At 40.6% G+C, this 16,534-nt stretch overlaps 1 protein-coding gene across 1 annotated transcript in view; it reads left to right on the top strand.

The window, feature by feature from the left end:
* The window catches only part of LOC145397107 (putative glutamate receptor), a 132,022-nt gene that overhangs the window by 58,767 nt on the left and 56,721 nt on the right, over window positions 1-16,534 (top strand). Inside the window, exons 4-8 of the mRNA XM_080270309.1 lie at window positions 524-652; window positions 1,193-1,267; window positions 5,904-6,062; window positions 9,406-9,496; window positions 11,094-11,397. Of these exons, the coding sequence (XP_080126435.1) occupies window positions 524-652; window positions 1,193-1,267; window positions 5,904-6,062; window positions 9,406-9,496; window positions 11,094-11,397 (758 nt within the window). The remainder of the gene's footprint in view (window positions 1-523; window positions 653-1,192; window positions 1,268-5,903; window positions 6,063-9,405; window positions 9,497-11,093; window positions 11,398-16,534) is intronic.

Genomic DNA, 16,534 nt, shown 5'->3' with positions numbered 1-16,534 from the left:
ATATGAATACACCTTCATCATGGCCTTCCTCGCCATCTCCTACGCTCAGGCTCAGCTATATAATTATATATCTTTTTCACAAAACTGAACATATTTATCTTCTCAGTGTTGGTATACCATCCCACCATACACTCTTCAGTTGACTTCCTTCCGCCATGAATTACTAGTTTCTGTTGTTACCCTTGATTTCTAATTTTTATGCTGTTCGATGGTTGCACCTCATATACTTGTGTAGGAACTAGCAAACATTTATGCAGTTCTGTTGCAATCTTCGTATTCAAACCTACATTTGAAATTAAGGTCATTAACACAACACCATGCACTTTATTCCTCATACAGCTCTGCTTTCCAATATTTTACCACTACTTTTTAATATACCACATCCAGCACTTCAGGTTAGCCATGTACGAATATCACCAAGCTCCTGACTGTTAAATTTTAGCAGCCTTACAGAGTTCAAACCCCTGATGTATGTTTCCTAAGATTGCTCTTCCATATATCTTACTCACAACACTGTTTCCAGGGTAGCCGTGTATGTGCACCTGCCATACTCCCAGCCAGACACCCGACCACTGCAGGTAGCCATGTGGAGCAAAAGGAAAGGCCTTAAGCTTACCTCACATCTGCCTCTCTTCCCGGATAAGTACTCTATGTATGAAAAACTGTCTGCTATTCGTACATTTAGTTTTCATCTCCCTCGCTCGAGGTGATTTTAAAGTTTATTGAAGCGAAATTTTTTGAACAGGAGCAACTACATATTAGAGCCCTCATTAACCGCCTCACTGCCAGAATGCACGCTAAAGTACATGAAATTTCTCTGGTGACCAAGATGCAGACAAAATACTTTGGTAGAAAGGCTTAGCTGGACCTTATTCTGCATTATAATTTGGGTATATATTTTAGCTCGAAATAAACGAGGCCTCAAGAAAACCTTGCTTCTCCCGCTCTTTCCAGACAAATGCAATATGTGTGATACTTATAATACACATATTTCACCATTATCATGATCATCGTAATCCTGACTCTCTTTTCCACTGTTAGATGGGATTAGCTAGGATCTAGAAACAATAGAACAATATTAAGAACTAACAACACACGGCCCAGCGGAATGAATCACACTGTATCTTGGCTCCATCACTGTTATTGTTCATACATGCCCACTTGGCCATGTAATAAAACTTGTCTCCTGCAGGTGGTCATGTGGTCCAGTCCAAAGAAGCATCACACTTGCCTCACATTTCCTGCTCTTCCAGGACAAGTTTACTATGTAAGATACTTTCTTAGTTATAGACCGGTTCTTTTACTTGCATTAAATCCTATTCGAAAAAGCAGCATATTTAGCTTCCACTTACATAAACGTGGTGTCTCTACACAGAGAGACAAGCCAGATGGTTTCCTGTAGACAAGAAAATCATTTACTAAGGTGTGTGCTAAACACAAAATCAAATCGAAGCCAGGTGATTTCGTGAGCTGAGACGCCCTGACTGGATATAGGCCACAAGGATTTATGTGCAAGGGCCGGTTAGAAATTGTTGATTATATTATTATGCCTCTGAGTCCCCTGGCGGGGGGGGGGGACCTAAATTCCACCACCCCATCCGCCCTTCTCACGGCGATGACCCAGAGAGATGCCTGGAACCACTATCTGACTCACTTCATTTCTGCAGCATTCGTGACCTTTCCTCTAACTTTCTTTCTGTTGAGCACCACCTCTCCTCTTATACATCTAACCTTCTTTTCCTGAGACTCAGCTGTCTGAGGCAGCTAATAGCAAACCCTTTTCTTTATTCTCCTACTTTCTCTATACTCATTTCAAAGCCAAAGGTGCATGTTGAGTATATGTAGGCAACGATTTACCTTCCTCTCGTGTTCCTGAACTTGAGTCTTTTGAATTCTCGACTCTCTGGGTTTGGCTTTCCTCTCATTCACTGACTCAATATATCTGTGCATTTCCTTATTCCCTATGTCTAGTGACTATGAAAAATTCTTCGACTATCTTACTTCTATGATGGAACACATTCTATCCATTTCTTCTTCCTCTGAAATCTCCATTCTAGATTTCAATGATCACCACCACCTTTGGCTCTCTTCTCCTTTCATTGATCCTCCTGGTGAACAAGCCTACATCTTTTCAATCCTTAATGACTTAGTGCAGGTTGTACAGCATCCTACCCGTATCCCTGACTGCCTTGGAGAGAGCTCCAACATACTTGACCTCTTCCGTACAACTAATCCTTCTGCTTACACAGTTACTCTTTCCTCTCCGTTGGGTCCTCCTACCACAACCTTATTACCTTAAACTGTTCTATCATTCTAGTACGGCCTGTGAACCCTCCAAAGAAGAGACGGTTGTGGCACTTTGGAGCTGATGAATGGGAGGCCCTCAGGCAGTACTTCTTTGATTTTCCCTGGAATGATTATTACTTACTTGGCCAAGGGCCATCTGAGTGTGCCATGAGCATTACGAAGGTTATTCTTTCGGACATGGAAGCATACATTCCCTTCTTGTATCCTCTGACTAATACAAAGAAACCTTGGTTTAATCAAGCTTGTTCTACTGCTGTCCGCAACTAGGAGAAAGCCTACAAAATGTACCGGAGCCAACTCACCCCTGAATCTCATCTTTTTTTGTATTTCTTCCCGGAATCATGCTAAGTCTGTTCTTTGTTCTGCTAAAAATAATTTTATCCATACTAAGTGCTCTGAACTCTCCAACTCACGTTCTTCCCACTCTTTCCGACACCTTGTCAAAAACATTTCTAACAACTTTACCTGATCATCCTTCCCTCCTCTTTTCCGCTCTGATGGCTCTGTAGCTATTTCTTCTACTGATAAAGCAGATCTCTTCTCTCAGATCAATTCCACCTTAGATGACTCTGGTTCGGTTCCTCCATCGCTTCCCCCTTCTTACTTCTTCATGGATGACATTAAAATTTCTCCAACTGATGTATTTTCTGTCATTACTTGCCTCAATACTAACAAGGCATATAGGCCTGATGGGGTCCCTCCTGTTGTTCTCAAAAGCTGTGCTTCTGTGATTACACCCTGCTTAGGTAAACTCTCTCATCTTTATCAACTTGTACCTTTCCTTCTTGGTGGAAGTTTGCTCTCATTCGGCCTGTCCCAAAGAAGGGTGACCATTCCTAACACTCCAACTATCGTCCAGTTGCTTTAACAACCTGTGTCTCAAAAGTTTTCGAGTCAAATCTTAACAGAAAAATTTTAAAGCTTCTTTCCTATCACAACGTCAGTATGGGATCCGTCAGGGAAGCTCCACTGGTGATCTTCTCACCTACCTTTCAGACTCCTGGTCACCCTCATTTCAGGACTTTAACGAAAGCTTTGCCATTGCAACTGACATCTCAAAGGTTTTCGATCGTCTGGCATATTTTTTTTATTTCCAAACTGCTCTCTTATAGTTTCTATCTTATCTGTACCTTCATCTCTATCTTTCTTTCTAGTTGTTCCAAACCTGCTATTGTAGACGGCTACCGTTTTTCTCCTAAATCTATAAATGCTGGTGTTCCTCAGGACTCTGTCATATCACCAACTCTCACCCTTTTATTCATTAATGGCCTTCAGAGTTGTACATCTAAGCCTAACAACTCATACGCTGATGATTCCACCCTTCACCTTTCCATTCGGGTCCTGCAACGTCCATCTCAGCAGTTACTTCAACAAAAGGGATGAAGCTATGGCACACCTAATATCTGACTTGGCTCGTATCTCTGACTGGGGTAAAAGTAAGCTTGTTATTTTTACTGTGTCAAAAACTCAGTTCTTACACATAACAACCCATCAAAATCTTACACAGGAGTACCCACTTCGGGTTTCATTCACTCGGGACTTATCTTAGAAAAGTCATATTGCATATCTTGTATAATCTGCCTCCAAAAGATTAGGTGTGCTAACCCTACTCCATACCTACTTTACCCCTGCACAGTTGTTGACTATATACACAGGTTGTATTCGCCCCATTGTAGAGTACAATTCTCATGTGTGGGTAAGGCTTCCCACATACAATTCTTCTCAATAGGGTTGAGTCAAAGGCTTTTCGTCTCATTAACTCTCCTCCTCTTACTGGCTCCCTTCAACCTCTGTCTCTTCACTCAGTGTCGCTACTTTAATGGTCACTGCTCCTCTGAACTATCTGCTTGGGTCCCTCCACCACTTTGACAGGCATGTAGCACCAGTCTATCAACAAACTGTCATACCTTTTTTGTCCACTTCTCTAATGCAAAAATTAACAGTCACACCCAGTCCTTCATTTATGCATAAGTCAACTCTGGAACTGTCTCCCTCTGTCTGTACTTCCTGCTTTTTGTGGTCTCCAGTCTTTCAAACGCAGTGTGTCCGGGCATCTCGAAACGAATGGATCTTGAATTTGGCTCTCTGCTGTATTTTTCTTCTTTTATTTGAAGGAACAGTTTGCGGGCTCCTGGCTTTTGGTTCCTTCTTCCTTGCATTAACCAAAAAAAAAAAAAAAAAAAAAAAATTAGGTTCAGGCGGCTGGCGACATTCTCTTTTAATATTTGGACTAAGCAACTTAGCCTTGGGCCCCTACACTCCTGATGAAGGAATATAGTGTTGGATGTCCGATATATTCACCAGTCAAGCAGAATTGAAGCATTTTTGCTTCTTTATATTTACAGTGGATGGTACTGTACACACAGCTAGCTAGTAAAAGGATGGAACATCTGGTGGGATCAGCATTCGGGGGGATTGAATAGTGACTGAGAGGGTGACCTATTTAAATGGGCAGGCTATCGACTAGTTTCCCTTCTACAAGTTTATTTGTCCTCTCTGGCCTACCTCACCCAGTCCTTGACCGGAAAAGGTGGTCGGGATGATGAGGATGAGACTGAAGTACTAGGTGCTACCCAAATTTCCCAAAATTTGAATAAGGATGGACGAAAACTTTCGTCAAGTCCTAATCACCACAGTCCTCTTCAAAGTAGTCTCCCTGGGCGTGCAGACATCGATCCCAGTGCTCCTCCCACGATCGGAACGCGTTCTTCAAGTTCTTCAGCATCAGTTTGTCCAGGAACTTCCGAGATTTTCTCCTGGATCTCCTCATTGGTGTCAAATCTTAGGTCTTTCAGTTGGATGTCCATTTTCATAAACAGAGAAAAAAAATCACGGGGCTAAATCTGGTGAACACGGGGGGGTGGAGGACAATCGGGATGATTTTTTTTTTTTTTTTAAGCCAAAAACTGCTGAAAAACAAGGGTTGTGTACGCCGGCACAATGCCATAGTAAAGCACCCATTTGATTGTGCGCCACTTGTCTGGACAGTTTCGCCTCATGTCGCCGGACAAAATGCGATGGCAAGTTCCAGACAATAGGTTAGCAATGTCAAAAACATCGTGGATTGTCCTGCGATCCTCGAAGATGGTTGCACGAATTCTGGCCTCATTGTCAGGAGTTGAACTGGTGGAGGAGCGACCAGAACGTGCATCATCAGCCGTTGACGTCTGTCCATTTTTAAAATGCTTAAACCAGTCACAGGTTTGTGTGACCCCCTAAGCACTGTTGCCAAAAAACTTGTTTTAACATTTTATGAGTTTCTTCTGTGCTCTTCCCGCGTTTCACACAAAACTTGATGCATACATGCTGCTCCTTTACAGCTTCTATTTTTTATATCACAAAGTTCGCAGACAAACCGAAACAAAACGATGAAAAATAAAAACACACACATGCGGCGAATGCATCCACCCTACACAACGCCACTTGACCCACCAACAAACAAAGGGTGTGTGCACCGCCACCTAGCATCCACACATTGTACAGTATGCTTTCAAATTTCGGGAACTTTTTGGGTAGCACCTCGTATATCACAAATATATAATTTTTAAGTTACTGTTGTCATATAGTTACGGTTTATTAACACATTCTCCCCACAGATTTATCTCAGCACCAACACTGATTATAGCCATCGAGATTCTACCATACCACAAAATCTTTTGGGTAGATGACCCCAATGCTCCTGCAGGTCGAAGACTTGAATATATTGGGGCCACAGACAAGATCGTAAAATTCTTAGCCCAGGGGATGAATTTTGCGTAAGTAAAACTTTATGAAAATTATTGTTAACATTTTATTTCACTGCCACAAACATTATCTGCACAGAGGAATGTTTTCTATGATACTTATGAATTATTTTACGATGTTAACACCATCAGGCTTCAAAGAACTCCATCTCCGCCGAATTTTCATCGTTTGTCATTAAGAAAACTAGATAACTAGAGTTGTCTCAACAGAAAGAGAGATAATGTTAGTGGACTTTATATTCTTAGGCTCCTGTGACTCACTCTAAGGGAAACAAAACTGTCTGTCATTATCGTGAATAAATATGAAAGACCAAGCGACCATAAGAGGTTTAAATACAGTAATAAGAGCATTACACATATGCACTAGCTTCATTTTAGCCGCATCCGGAGGAATGGTCAAATGCAGTTTGTGTACTACAGCGTGTCATTCACTAAGTCACTGGTCCGTATTGAAGAACTGGGTCCAGAGGTTAAGTTGAGTGTAACTTGAAAGGTGAAGCATACATACATACATGCACACATATCAACAGTTTTATACACTCGTACAGAGCGGCTTTTAAGTGAGTCCGTACTTAAGCACTTTTTCTCGCCAGATCACCGTTTTAGGTTACAATGCCAGCGATGCATGATTCAGCTGTTATATATTTTTATTTCACAGGCAACAGCAGCTTGATTTGGAAAAACAGAGCCCCTGATAAGTCTTGGTTGGCATCTGATGACGTCACTCGTGCTTTTCGGTTCTAGCGTGGATGTGAAAATCACGTTCGATTCATCGGTATGGTATATAAAAAACGCGAAACTAAGTCAACGTCAACTACTTTTTTATTCTTGTGAAACAGTTTCCATATATATATATATATATATATATATATATATATATTCCAATCCTACATTGCCCCATGAGAAGCGTAGGAACCCGGGGCTAAGCAGTTGGTCCCGACATTTAACATGGGAGTGACCAGCCTCATTCATCCCTGAGTGGCATTACATGAGCAATCAACCCCAACCACCCCATGGAAATAAACCTTCACCGGCTCAATCCAATTGGGGCACAATAATTACCCACTAACCCACCAGGCGCCAAAATTTGGTTATATGGTTACCACCCAGCATAGTAAATGGTTTCCTGGTGTACAGGAAACCATTTGGCTTGTCACTCAGTGTAGAGTCACCCACAGGCAGAAGGAAGAGGAAAGAATGAAGGAAAGACAGAAAAGGGAGTGTAAAGTTACCCGTAGGCAGAAGGACAAGGAAAGAATGAAGGAAAGGAAGACAGAAGAGGATGAAAGGAAAGAAGGATGGAGAAGAGGAAACAGCAGACATCCGACAGCAGCACTACATCGAGTGATTGGATGGTGTGCGCCCCCACCTACCACAATATATATATATATATATATATATATATATATATATATATATATATATTACACCCACACCCACACCCACACACACATACACACACACACTAGTGCGTTGATAGCCATCAGTTCAGCGAGGTGGTTCGTCTGAAGGCTTTTTCTTACTACTCATATTTTTCCTATTTCCTCACCTGTTCCTCCCGTTGTCTCACCTCTTTACTATTCTAATACCTCTCTCCTTAAAAAGAAAGAAAAAAAAAAGGAAGAAATAATAGTAGGTAGTTCAGCCGTAGTTTTGGAAATATGCAGAGCCCAAATTCATATCTGACCTAAGCTTTTGATTGCGATGACGGTTCAATTTAGTTTATTCTTCAAAAGTCTAGATTATTCATTTATTCTGGAAAAAACATCTCACATTGAATGGTTTTTTGAAAGGCTATATCTGACCCTTATTTTGTTGGAACAGGCTCAGTTAAGGTGGATAAAGTCGGATGATCAAAGCAAGAGATGAAATATAATGTAACGCACATCATCGACAATGTTAATAAGGTGTTTTTTATGCATTCAGTTCTTTGGATTTCCCCAGTCACAGAAAATTAGTTGGATAGTATCAGTACTCTAAATATTGTAAATAGGGCAAACTCTAGTATTATTTAGTAGCACATGTTCGGTAACACACAGTTTTGAATACCGTAATATGATAGTGATATAAACCCCGTTGATATTACCTCCTTGAAATGGATGACTTATTTTAATCTTACTCTTTATACCACCAAACGATTCTCTCCAACATAATAATGATATCCTGTAGTAAAAGGGTTAATGAAGTTATAATAAACATAATAAAAGAAATATATTCTGAGTTGATTATATGCAAGAATAGCATATAAAAAGATGTCACCATACTGAAGGCTGTTGTTGCTAATGTTCTTGCTTAGTCCCTGTATGTCTGGCCGAGCAGACCCGTTGGCCACAGGTAAGCAACTAACTTTTGTGGGGCCATCCTACAAGCGGACACCACAGTACATAGGTTACATTGCGTAGGGATGAGGCGCCACCTTTTAGTAGATAACGCCTCACCAGTCCTTTCCACAGCGAGTTGCAGCGAAATATTAAGAGTTTTGGCTCCTGAGTGATCATCACACTTGCTCCATCAAGGTTGCACAGGTACCACATGTAGTGTCCTCATAGCCACACTGAAATAGGTATAAGATTAATCTGCATGCAGGATCATAATATCAAGGCTTAGTAAGGAATATATATCGCTAGACAATGGGTGAACACGAATGCCATCCAGTGTATGCAGTACTTTTATCTGGGAAAGACGAGGCTATAAATATTCTTCTGATTATTTAGTATAATGGGGCAATTCAAAACTGTGAAAATATACCGTTTGGCAGTAGCAAGAACATAGTATGCAAGACGTTATCTTATGATAGACGATACTACAGTTTGTGTCATCTGAGAGAAATGGACCATTCCGGCAACCTGAATACCAGGTCGAAACTGCAAGAAAATTGATGAGCCTTAGTTAATAAATGAATAAATGTTCTTAGGTACTAGTTAAGAGTCAGCCATCCAGTCTAACTACACATGCTGGTTACTTGTGTAGAAAGTTTTTAGCGTTCTTTGTCAGCTTAGAGAAAATGCTTTAGAATAGCTGTAACTATTCCTTATCAAGGGCTAATTGAAAGATAGATTCTGGAAAGGGACGTTTTTGCGTGGTGGCAGAACTATTATCGGGTGCTAGAGCTGCCCGGTGAAACAAATATCCGTCTGTCTCTTCCCTGTAAACCCCAAAGGAGGATGGTGGACTTCAGGAAAAGGACACTTTCCAGCTGCAGTTCGCCAGGTTCTCGTCCAGATGAGCCTGGTACAACTACTACTACTTCTACTACTACTACTACTGCTACTACTTATTCTACTATTCTTATAAGGAGTCTCTCCCCAGGCTGAATAAAGTGTAAGAGTAAGGGTCACCAACTGTCTCTGTTCAGGTACCAATACGTGCGGCCTACTGAAGGAACGTTCGGCGTGAGGTTGGCCAATGGGTCCTGGGATGGTATGGTGGGGATGGTTATGCGAGAGGTAGGAAAGTCATTTTACTACTGTGGATCTGTATATAAGCTAAAGTACTGTTGAACACTTTGCTCTATGGAGAGATCAATAATATGCCTATTAAATAGCTTCAACAGAAAGTTTTCAAATCTTGCTCAGTCCATTTAATTTTATTCGGCTTAAGGTGATCATTCTGGCTCAATCGGTAGAGAGGTGGCCTGCAGTCCTACCGGACCCAGGTTCAAATCCTCGCTGGGGCAGGGAACAGTTTAAGGATTTGAATTTCGTTAAATCAGACTTTACTGATCTACCAGAAGACCCGGCGACATGTCGTAAAAATACCCTCGCTAATACCAATACACCAGTCCTGTATGAGACAGACCTAACGTGTACTCATTATGGACGGGGGGTGTTGGCGCCGAACTGGTGAAATGTAGAGGTGTATGGTATGTAGGAGGACTACTGGGCCTTGAGAGCAGGCTGTGAAGCCTATGCCCAGGGCAGGACACATAAAAAAAAAAAAAAAAATGGAAGCGTTAGGCACAGACTTCATAAACCATTTGGTAATATTTCCTTCATTGCTTGAGAATCATTGTTTGATGATACACCTTTTTTACTCCAAATTGGCCTAAAACCACCATCTTTCCGTCCTGAATGCTGATTTGTAACAATATATTAACAACAGAGTATGGTGCTAATAACAAAGCCGTGATATGGAAAGGACGTAAATATGTATTATTGTCCTTTTCTACCACTAAGCTATGAGCAACAAGCTGCAAAAGGACGAAAATCTGGGCCAAGAGAAGGATGATGAACCACAGTAAAAATATGAAACACATCACGTGATTAAAATGGTTAACACAGTCAGGCTACGAAACACATTCGGCTGAAGCAACTAACTGCTGGACTTGTCCCGACCAAGATACTCTTAATAATCATCGTCCAGTGACCAGCCATAAATCCCAAGTTAATAATCTCATGGCGTGAGGAAATTTAATGTAACCGGTCTGTTTCCATCTGACGTAGCTGAGCAACTTCCATGACATGAATGGCAAGTTGTGGTTGCACGAAATTAAATAAGCCTTATTCATGAGGAGGAACAAGTCCTTGGTTACTAGTCAGATCAGCCCTCTAATCTGACTGTGCCTGGCTATCCACAGCCAAAAGGAGTTAGGGATATTTGTTAGGTCAGAGTGAATTCACTGTATCGGTAATGTCTCTTTCTCAGTTGCTTATTTTGCATATTACACGTAACTGTTCTCGTGTATGAAATTTAAGCCTTAGTAGTATCGATGCGCATAACATAAATACTGTAACATAAAAATGATGTAAGAGCCTGTTGCAAAAATAAGCTGGAGAGGAAGAGGTGTTGGATCACGTCCACACCAAATGCCAGCTGGCTCGGATGGGAGCTCGGCATTATTGTTATTCAGAGTAGGTCAACCCCTCACCCACCAGGGTCCAGTGGGGCCACTTCTATGGGTTACACAGATGCACAATTCTAGCTCTCGTCCGCCTGCAACTGCTAGCGTTTGGTTGGGAAGCTACGTTTGGGAGCATCGTTAGTCAACCAGATTACAATCCTCCTCCTCCTCCTCCTCCTCCTCCTTTTCTTCTTCTTCAACAGGAGGTGGATTTCGCTCCTGGCTCCTTCATCCTGTCCTCGGCCCGTAATGAAGTTATAGACTACACTTGGCCTGTAGAGTCTAGCAATATGAGGGTGCTGGCAGCTATAGGTCGCCCCGAGGTGGATCCCTGGAGCTTCATTATGCCTCTGGCGCCTGTCGTGTGGATGGGTATCATAGCCTTTATAGTCATTATCCCTACAGTAATGCTAATCTCATCCAAGTTGGCCATGTTTGAAGCTGATTACCGACCCGATGAGTGGATGTTTTACTCCATGAAAATAATACGGGTGTTTCTTCAACAAGGTAAGAATTCGTTATGTCTCTATATTTACTTATGGTCTAATATTCATCATTCCTTAAATTATACAATTCTCATCGAAGGAGGTCTCGTCAGAAATAGAGCATTGGCCCAATAATGAATGTTTTACTGAGGGAGAATGTTATTCGGTTACTGATCCAACATGGGAAGATACTTGTACTTGAAACTATTTAATCGAGAATGAGTCTTAATTTCTTAACACCCTGCCTGGCGACTTTGATAAATACTAAACAGCGTAGGGTTGGGGTCTAGTATAATGTTCCACAGTTTCCAGCTAGAATTACATCCACAGCTTGGTGTATCTACTGTAGTACACTATTCAGATATACACGAACGTAAAAGCTACAACACTTGCTGTTTACACATAATGTACATCATACACGTATAAACAAAGTACTTCTCGGCAACGTCATATATCAGTCTGTTTTATGTATCTATCTATCTATCAATATCTATTTGTCTGTCTTTCCATCTATATACAAATTTAATTAATTAATTTATTTATTTACCGCTACTGAATATGTGTGCTGTCCGTCCTGAAACAGTGATATTAGTTTATTGAGTTTCACCATATAATTGTCGAAGCATATTGTTCCGGAATTATTTTTTCTTTGAACTTTATGTTTTCTTAGATATTGATGATATTATGCAGGAAAGAATCCTAGAGTAACCCAAGTACTTGAAATGACCTTAACCTATTTTGGAAGGACATATACTCATTAACCCATTGGAGCCCAGTGTCCTCAATATAGGACAGAACTGGGAATTTCCAACAGTTAATAAAGTAGGGAACCCCAGGGTAGGGACCTATGAGCTTCGCGACTATGAGCCGATAGGCGGAGGGCGGTACGCTTAGTAGGCCTACCCTCCCAGCCCCATGCCTCGCCCAGGAACCCTGGGATCCAATGGGTTAATTGTATGAAAACTGCATAAAGGAAATTGAAGTAACTCATTAAATAATTGAGATACAGCTATTTAGTTGAAAACCCAATGACCAAAAACTTTGGTAAGAATTTTGACTGAATATTTTGCCATTTAGCATAGTAGAAAGCATCGAAATCAAATCTGCTCAGTGTTTTCTTTGTAACACGTTTTAGAGATAACCTCAAAACCTGTAAAGCTATATCTTTACAGAAATATAGGTGTGATCCCTCATTACCTAAAAGGAATATGATTACAGTTATGCATACAGTTAGTCAGTCATTGAGGCAAATGTAAAATGAACCCATGCTTCATTTATTTTTTCCACATCTTTGTCTCCAGACGTTGTTCACATTACACTAGAAATTACCTAAGGTTAATCTAAGTGAATGTAGGGAAGAGTACAGTAAAGTGATGGTCTTTGAGAGAGGTGAAGTCAGTGAATGTACAGCGAGGTTGGATGGTGAGGAATTGGAAAATGTGAGTACGTTTAAGTACTTGGGTAGTGTGATGAGTAAGGATCGAGGTTTGGAGCGTTAAGTGATTGAAAGGGTACAGCAGGGAAGAAAGGTTGCTCGTTCTTTAAAAGCAGTGATAAGAAACAGGAAAGTGAGCATGGAAGTGAAAAAGTTACATGACAGTATTGTGATACCAACTCTAACGTATGGAAGTGAAGCTTGGACGTTGTTGGAAGGACACAAGTCAAGAGTGACAGCAGTGGAAATGAGCCCCATCCCAACCACTTTTCCACCACTGACTTCCCCCAGTCCCGACCATTTTTGGATTTTTTTTTTTTTTTTAGCTCAAACCTCCGCTTTTGGTGAGAAACATCGAAAATTCATAGAGAAATCGCTCATCTGGGGTTTAAAATACTCGATCTAGGTAGGAGTACCTCCTTACCATACAGGGTTTTCTATCAGGCTGACTGCAAAGAAAACGAGTGCTATGGGAGAATAACTATTCCACACCACTCATAAACGGTATTTATTTATTTACTTGGTACGAATTTATATGTAGTATGAGAGTATATTGGTTTTCAAACAGTAATATAGGCATTATAAGCATTGTTTCACTCACTAACTCATCACCATACCTGACCTTTTTTTGCCACATTACGTGATCATCATTTCTGACTGCTTCTTCCTCTAATGTTTGTCCTCCACATTGTCATCGACTGGGGAATCACTCTGGCCCTGAATTTCGTACCGTGGCATGACATGGCTTTACTGGCCAGGTCACTGATAACAGGTGAATTGCTGAGAAAAGGGCATGCAGGGGAGGGGAGGAGGTCATGCTGGGTAAGGCATTGTCCCTGCTTGGCATCTCGTAGATGTAGAGGAAGGTGTCCAATGTATATATACGTGCCAAAAATCACTCGCGAAAATTGAAAATTGTGCAAATTAGGGACCTTGCAATTGATTCGCGTTTATGTACATAGACGGGATTGGCAGTGACAAAACGTGTGGACGTTAATGCACTTCGACGGGACGCCACGGTTTAAGAGGAGCCTGTGGAGTTACATGGAGAGACAGGCTGACGAATGAGGATATAAAGGAGCGTTGTGGTGTGGATGTGGATGTGATAGGAAGCGTTATGAGGAACACACTGAGGTGGTTTGGCCATGTGGAGAGGATGGAGGGTGAGAGAATGACGAAGAGAGTGTATGTGAGTGAGGAGGAGGGGGGAAGAGGGAGGGGGAGGCTGAGGATGAGATGGAGGGATGGGGTGGAGATGTATATGAGAGAGGGGGTTGTGAGTTGGGAGCAGGGCAGTGAAGTGGCGGAGGACAGGGCGACAGGGAGGCGATTTGTTTGTGGTCACCCCAAACGGGATTGAGGCGTCTGGCAATAGATAGATAGATAATCTAAGTACATGTTCTAAATGTGAATGACCTTGAACTTTTTTTTAAGGTCAACGACTTGTTTATGATGCCAAAATTTTAAAACATATATATAGTCAATCGGGGAAAATAAAAACATAAGGCAAATTGGGGTAAAAATTAACACAGCCCTGCCAATCTTTATCTGTCGCCTAATTTTTCTAGTTTTTGGTGTGGTGATAGGCCTACCTATACTCCGTATCATGTGTATGCAGATTTGCCAAACAATGATTTGGTGCCAGGTTATGATCAAACGAGGAATTTTTTTTATTTTCTGCTCATTTAACTTTTTGGGGGCACTTTTTCTTTACGTAATGCTATTTCATGTGCTTTGAATGCACTGCATTCATTTTGCTTTCAGGTGATCAGTGACAATTGCCCTTAAGAGACAAACCAAGAGAGAGGACCTGCCTGCTTTTGTAACCCCAGTGTAGATATGTGGTTTTTACCCTGCATACAGACACCCCCAGAGGGGTAATAAAAAACCTATGTTTCTTATTCCACTTAAAAAACAGCAAAGCAAAAAATACAACAAAACAGCAGTGTGAGGACCAACAAAGCTTCACATTGAAGATAAACTTCATAGAAAACAATACAATTATTTTTCTGAAGAAGCAGAAGTTCATGAATGCTTCAAAAATGTAGTTAAGTTTGGATTTCCTTCTCCTAACAAGGCAAAACATTAGAAGAATGTGAAGTTTGCATGGATCAATCCAAACAAGTAAGATACCAGTATATATAAAGGACAAGAAGGCACTCAGAAAGCGCATACTTCTGTCAGTGCGATTGCAGGATCCTGATCCGGATCCGGATCTGCCTCCAAATTTAATCAATTCTTTTTTGGCCCATGGCCCACTCTTCCACAAAATTTTATTGAAATTCATCGAGAACTTTTGGAGACACTGTGTGGACAAACAAACAAGAAACACAGAAACATAGGTGGATACATAACCTCCAACTTCGTTGGCGGAGGCAAAACCTTGGTTCTTAATTGAAATCATGTGTCTGTATTCAGAATGTATGCTGTATTTTTTAAATCTAATTATAGGTTATGTAGGCTATTAATTTGTTGTACACATAAACAAGGAATATTCATGAATTTTTGGAAGATGTATTTCCATTAGTTTCAGAGTTTTTATTTTTTTTTTTACCCCGAGAGTGGTTATCATTTTCTAACTTCACAGGGTAAAAAAAAAAAAAATCCACATATTCTTTAAAATCTAAGCACTGATTGGTTGTAGAACTTTCATTCGCATGTCATGTTTCAGGTTGTTATGTACCCATTGCCATGTGATATCCAGTCTGACCATTTGCTCTGAAACAGCATCAGTGAAGCAAAGTTAAGGTAAATTGTTTTTATTTGCTCCGATTGACTATACCTTATTCATGCAGTATTTATGACGAATCTTCCTTTTTGTGGCTACACAGTAAGTAAATACGTAATTAGTTCATTATTATTTTGGATTACTACTTCTCAGTACAGTTGTATGATACGAAATTATAAATTTAGCCATGGGCGTTTTTTCAGATGAGTCATTTGGAACCTGTACAGTACATAAAGGTATCTATTTTTCATCAATAATAACAGGGTGATTGGGACAAACTGGATATTCATAATGGATACTAATCCATTTAATTGTTAGCAATACAGTCCAGGCTCGACAGCTTACACATGTTTGTGAGAGTTGCATTAGGAAAAGGTAGTAGAAGACACTCGACTCAAGTTACATAGGTTCGCTATGTCCAAAACTACACGAAATATAATAACCTTAGAATTCCGATGGCACTTCACTTTTTAATATAGTATAGTATATTTATGCCTATCATCTGCACAAGGGTCATTAATGCTGAGAACCACAGATATTAAGGTTTAGGGTGGGGAAGCTCTACACCCCTCATCTTCCTTTTTCCGTTAGCAGCTCTGAATTTCACTGCCATTTCCACTACACTTGACTTGTACTTCATCATGGGATTTTTTCCACAGCCATCTCGCTAACACTTATAACAATACAACACCATAGTTTACTGTCACTGAATACAAATTTGTACTTGTGAAATGAATTGCCTCATGTCAAGTCAGTAATTTGCGTGAAATTCTCTCACAACGAAACCAGGTGAATATTTTCATTCTTGGCAAAGCTCATCAGCCACGGTATTTTAAGCTCAAACAAAGAAAAGACGAAAATATGAATATGTGTCAATACAGTGAATAAAGAAAAACAATATGAAAATATATTCGTAATTTTAAGAGCTTGTTTCGATGCAGACTTTCATGAGCGTTTATAATGATGAATTTTTGGGATTCAGTTTTTGAATACAAC

Source organism: Coenobita brevimanus, chromosome 40, assembly GCF_032717465.1.
Source record: "Coenobita brevimanus isolate Jiangsu-jjx chromosome 40, ASM3271746v2, whole genome shotgun sequence".
NCBI classification, from domain to species: domain Eukaryota; kingdom Metazoa; phylum Arthropoda; class Malacostraca; order Decapoda; family Coenobitidae; genus Coenobita; species Coenobita brevimanus.
This window is presented reverse-complemented; position numbering and strand designations above follow the sequence as displayed.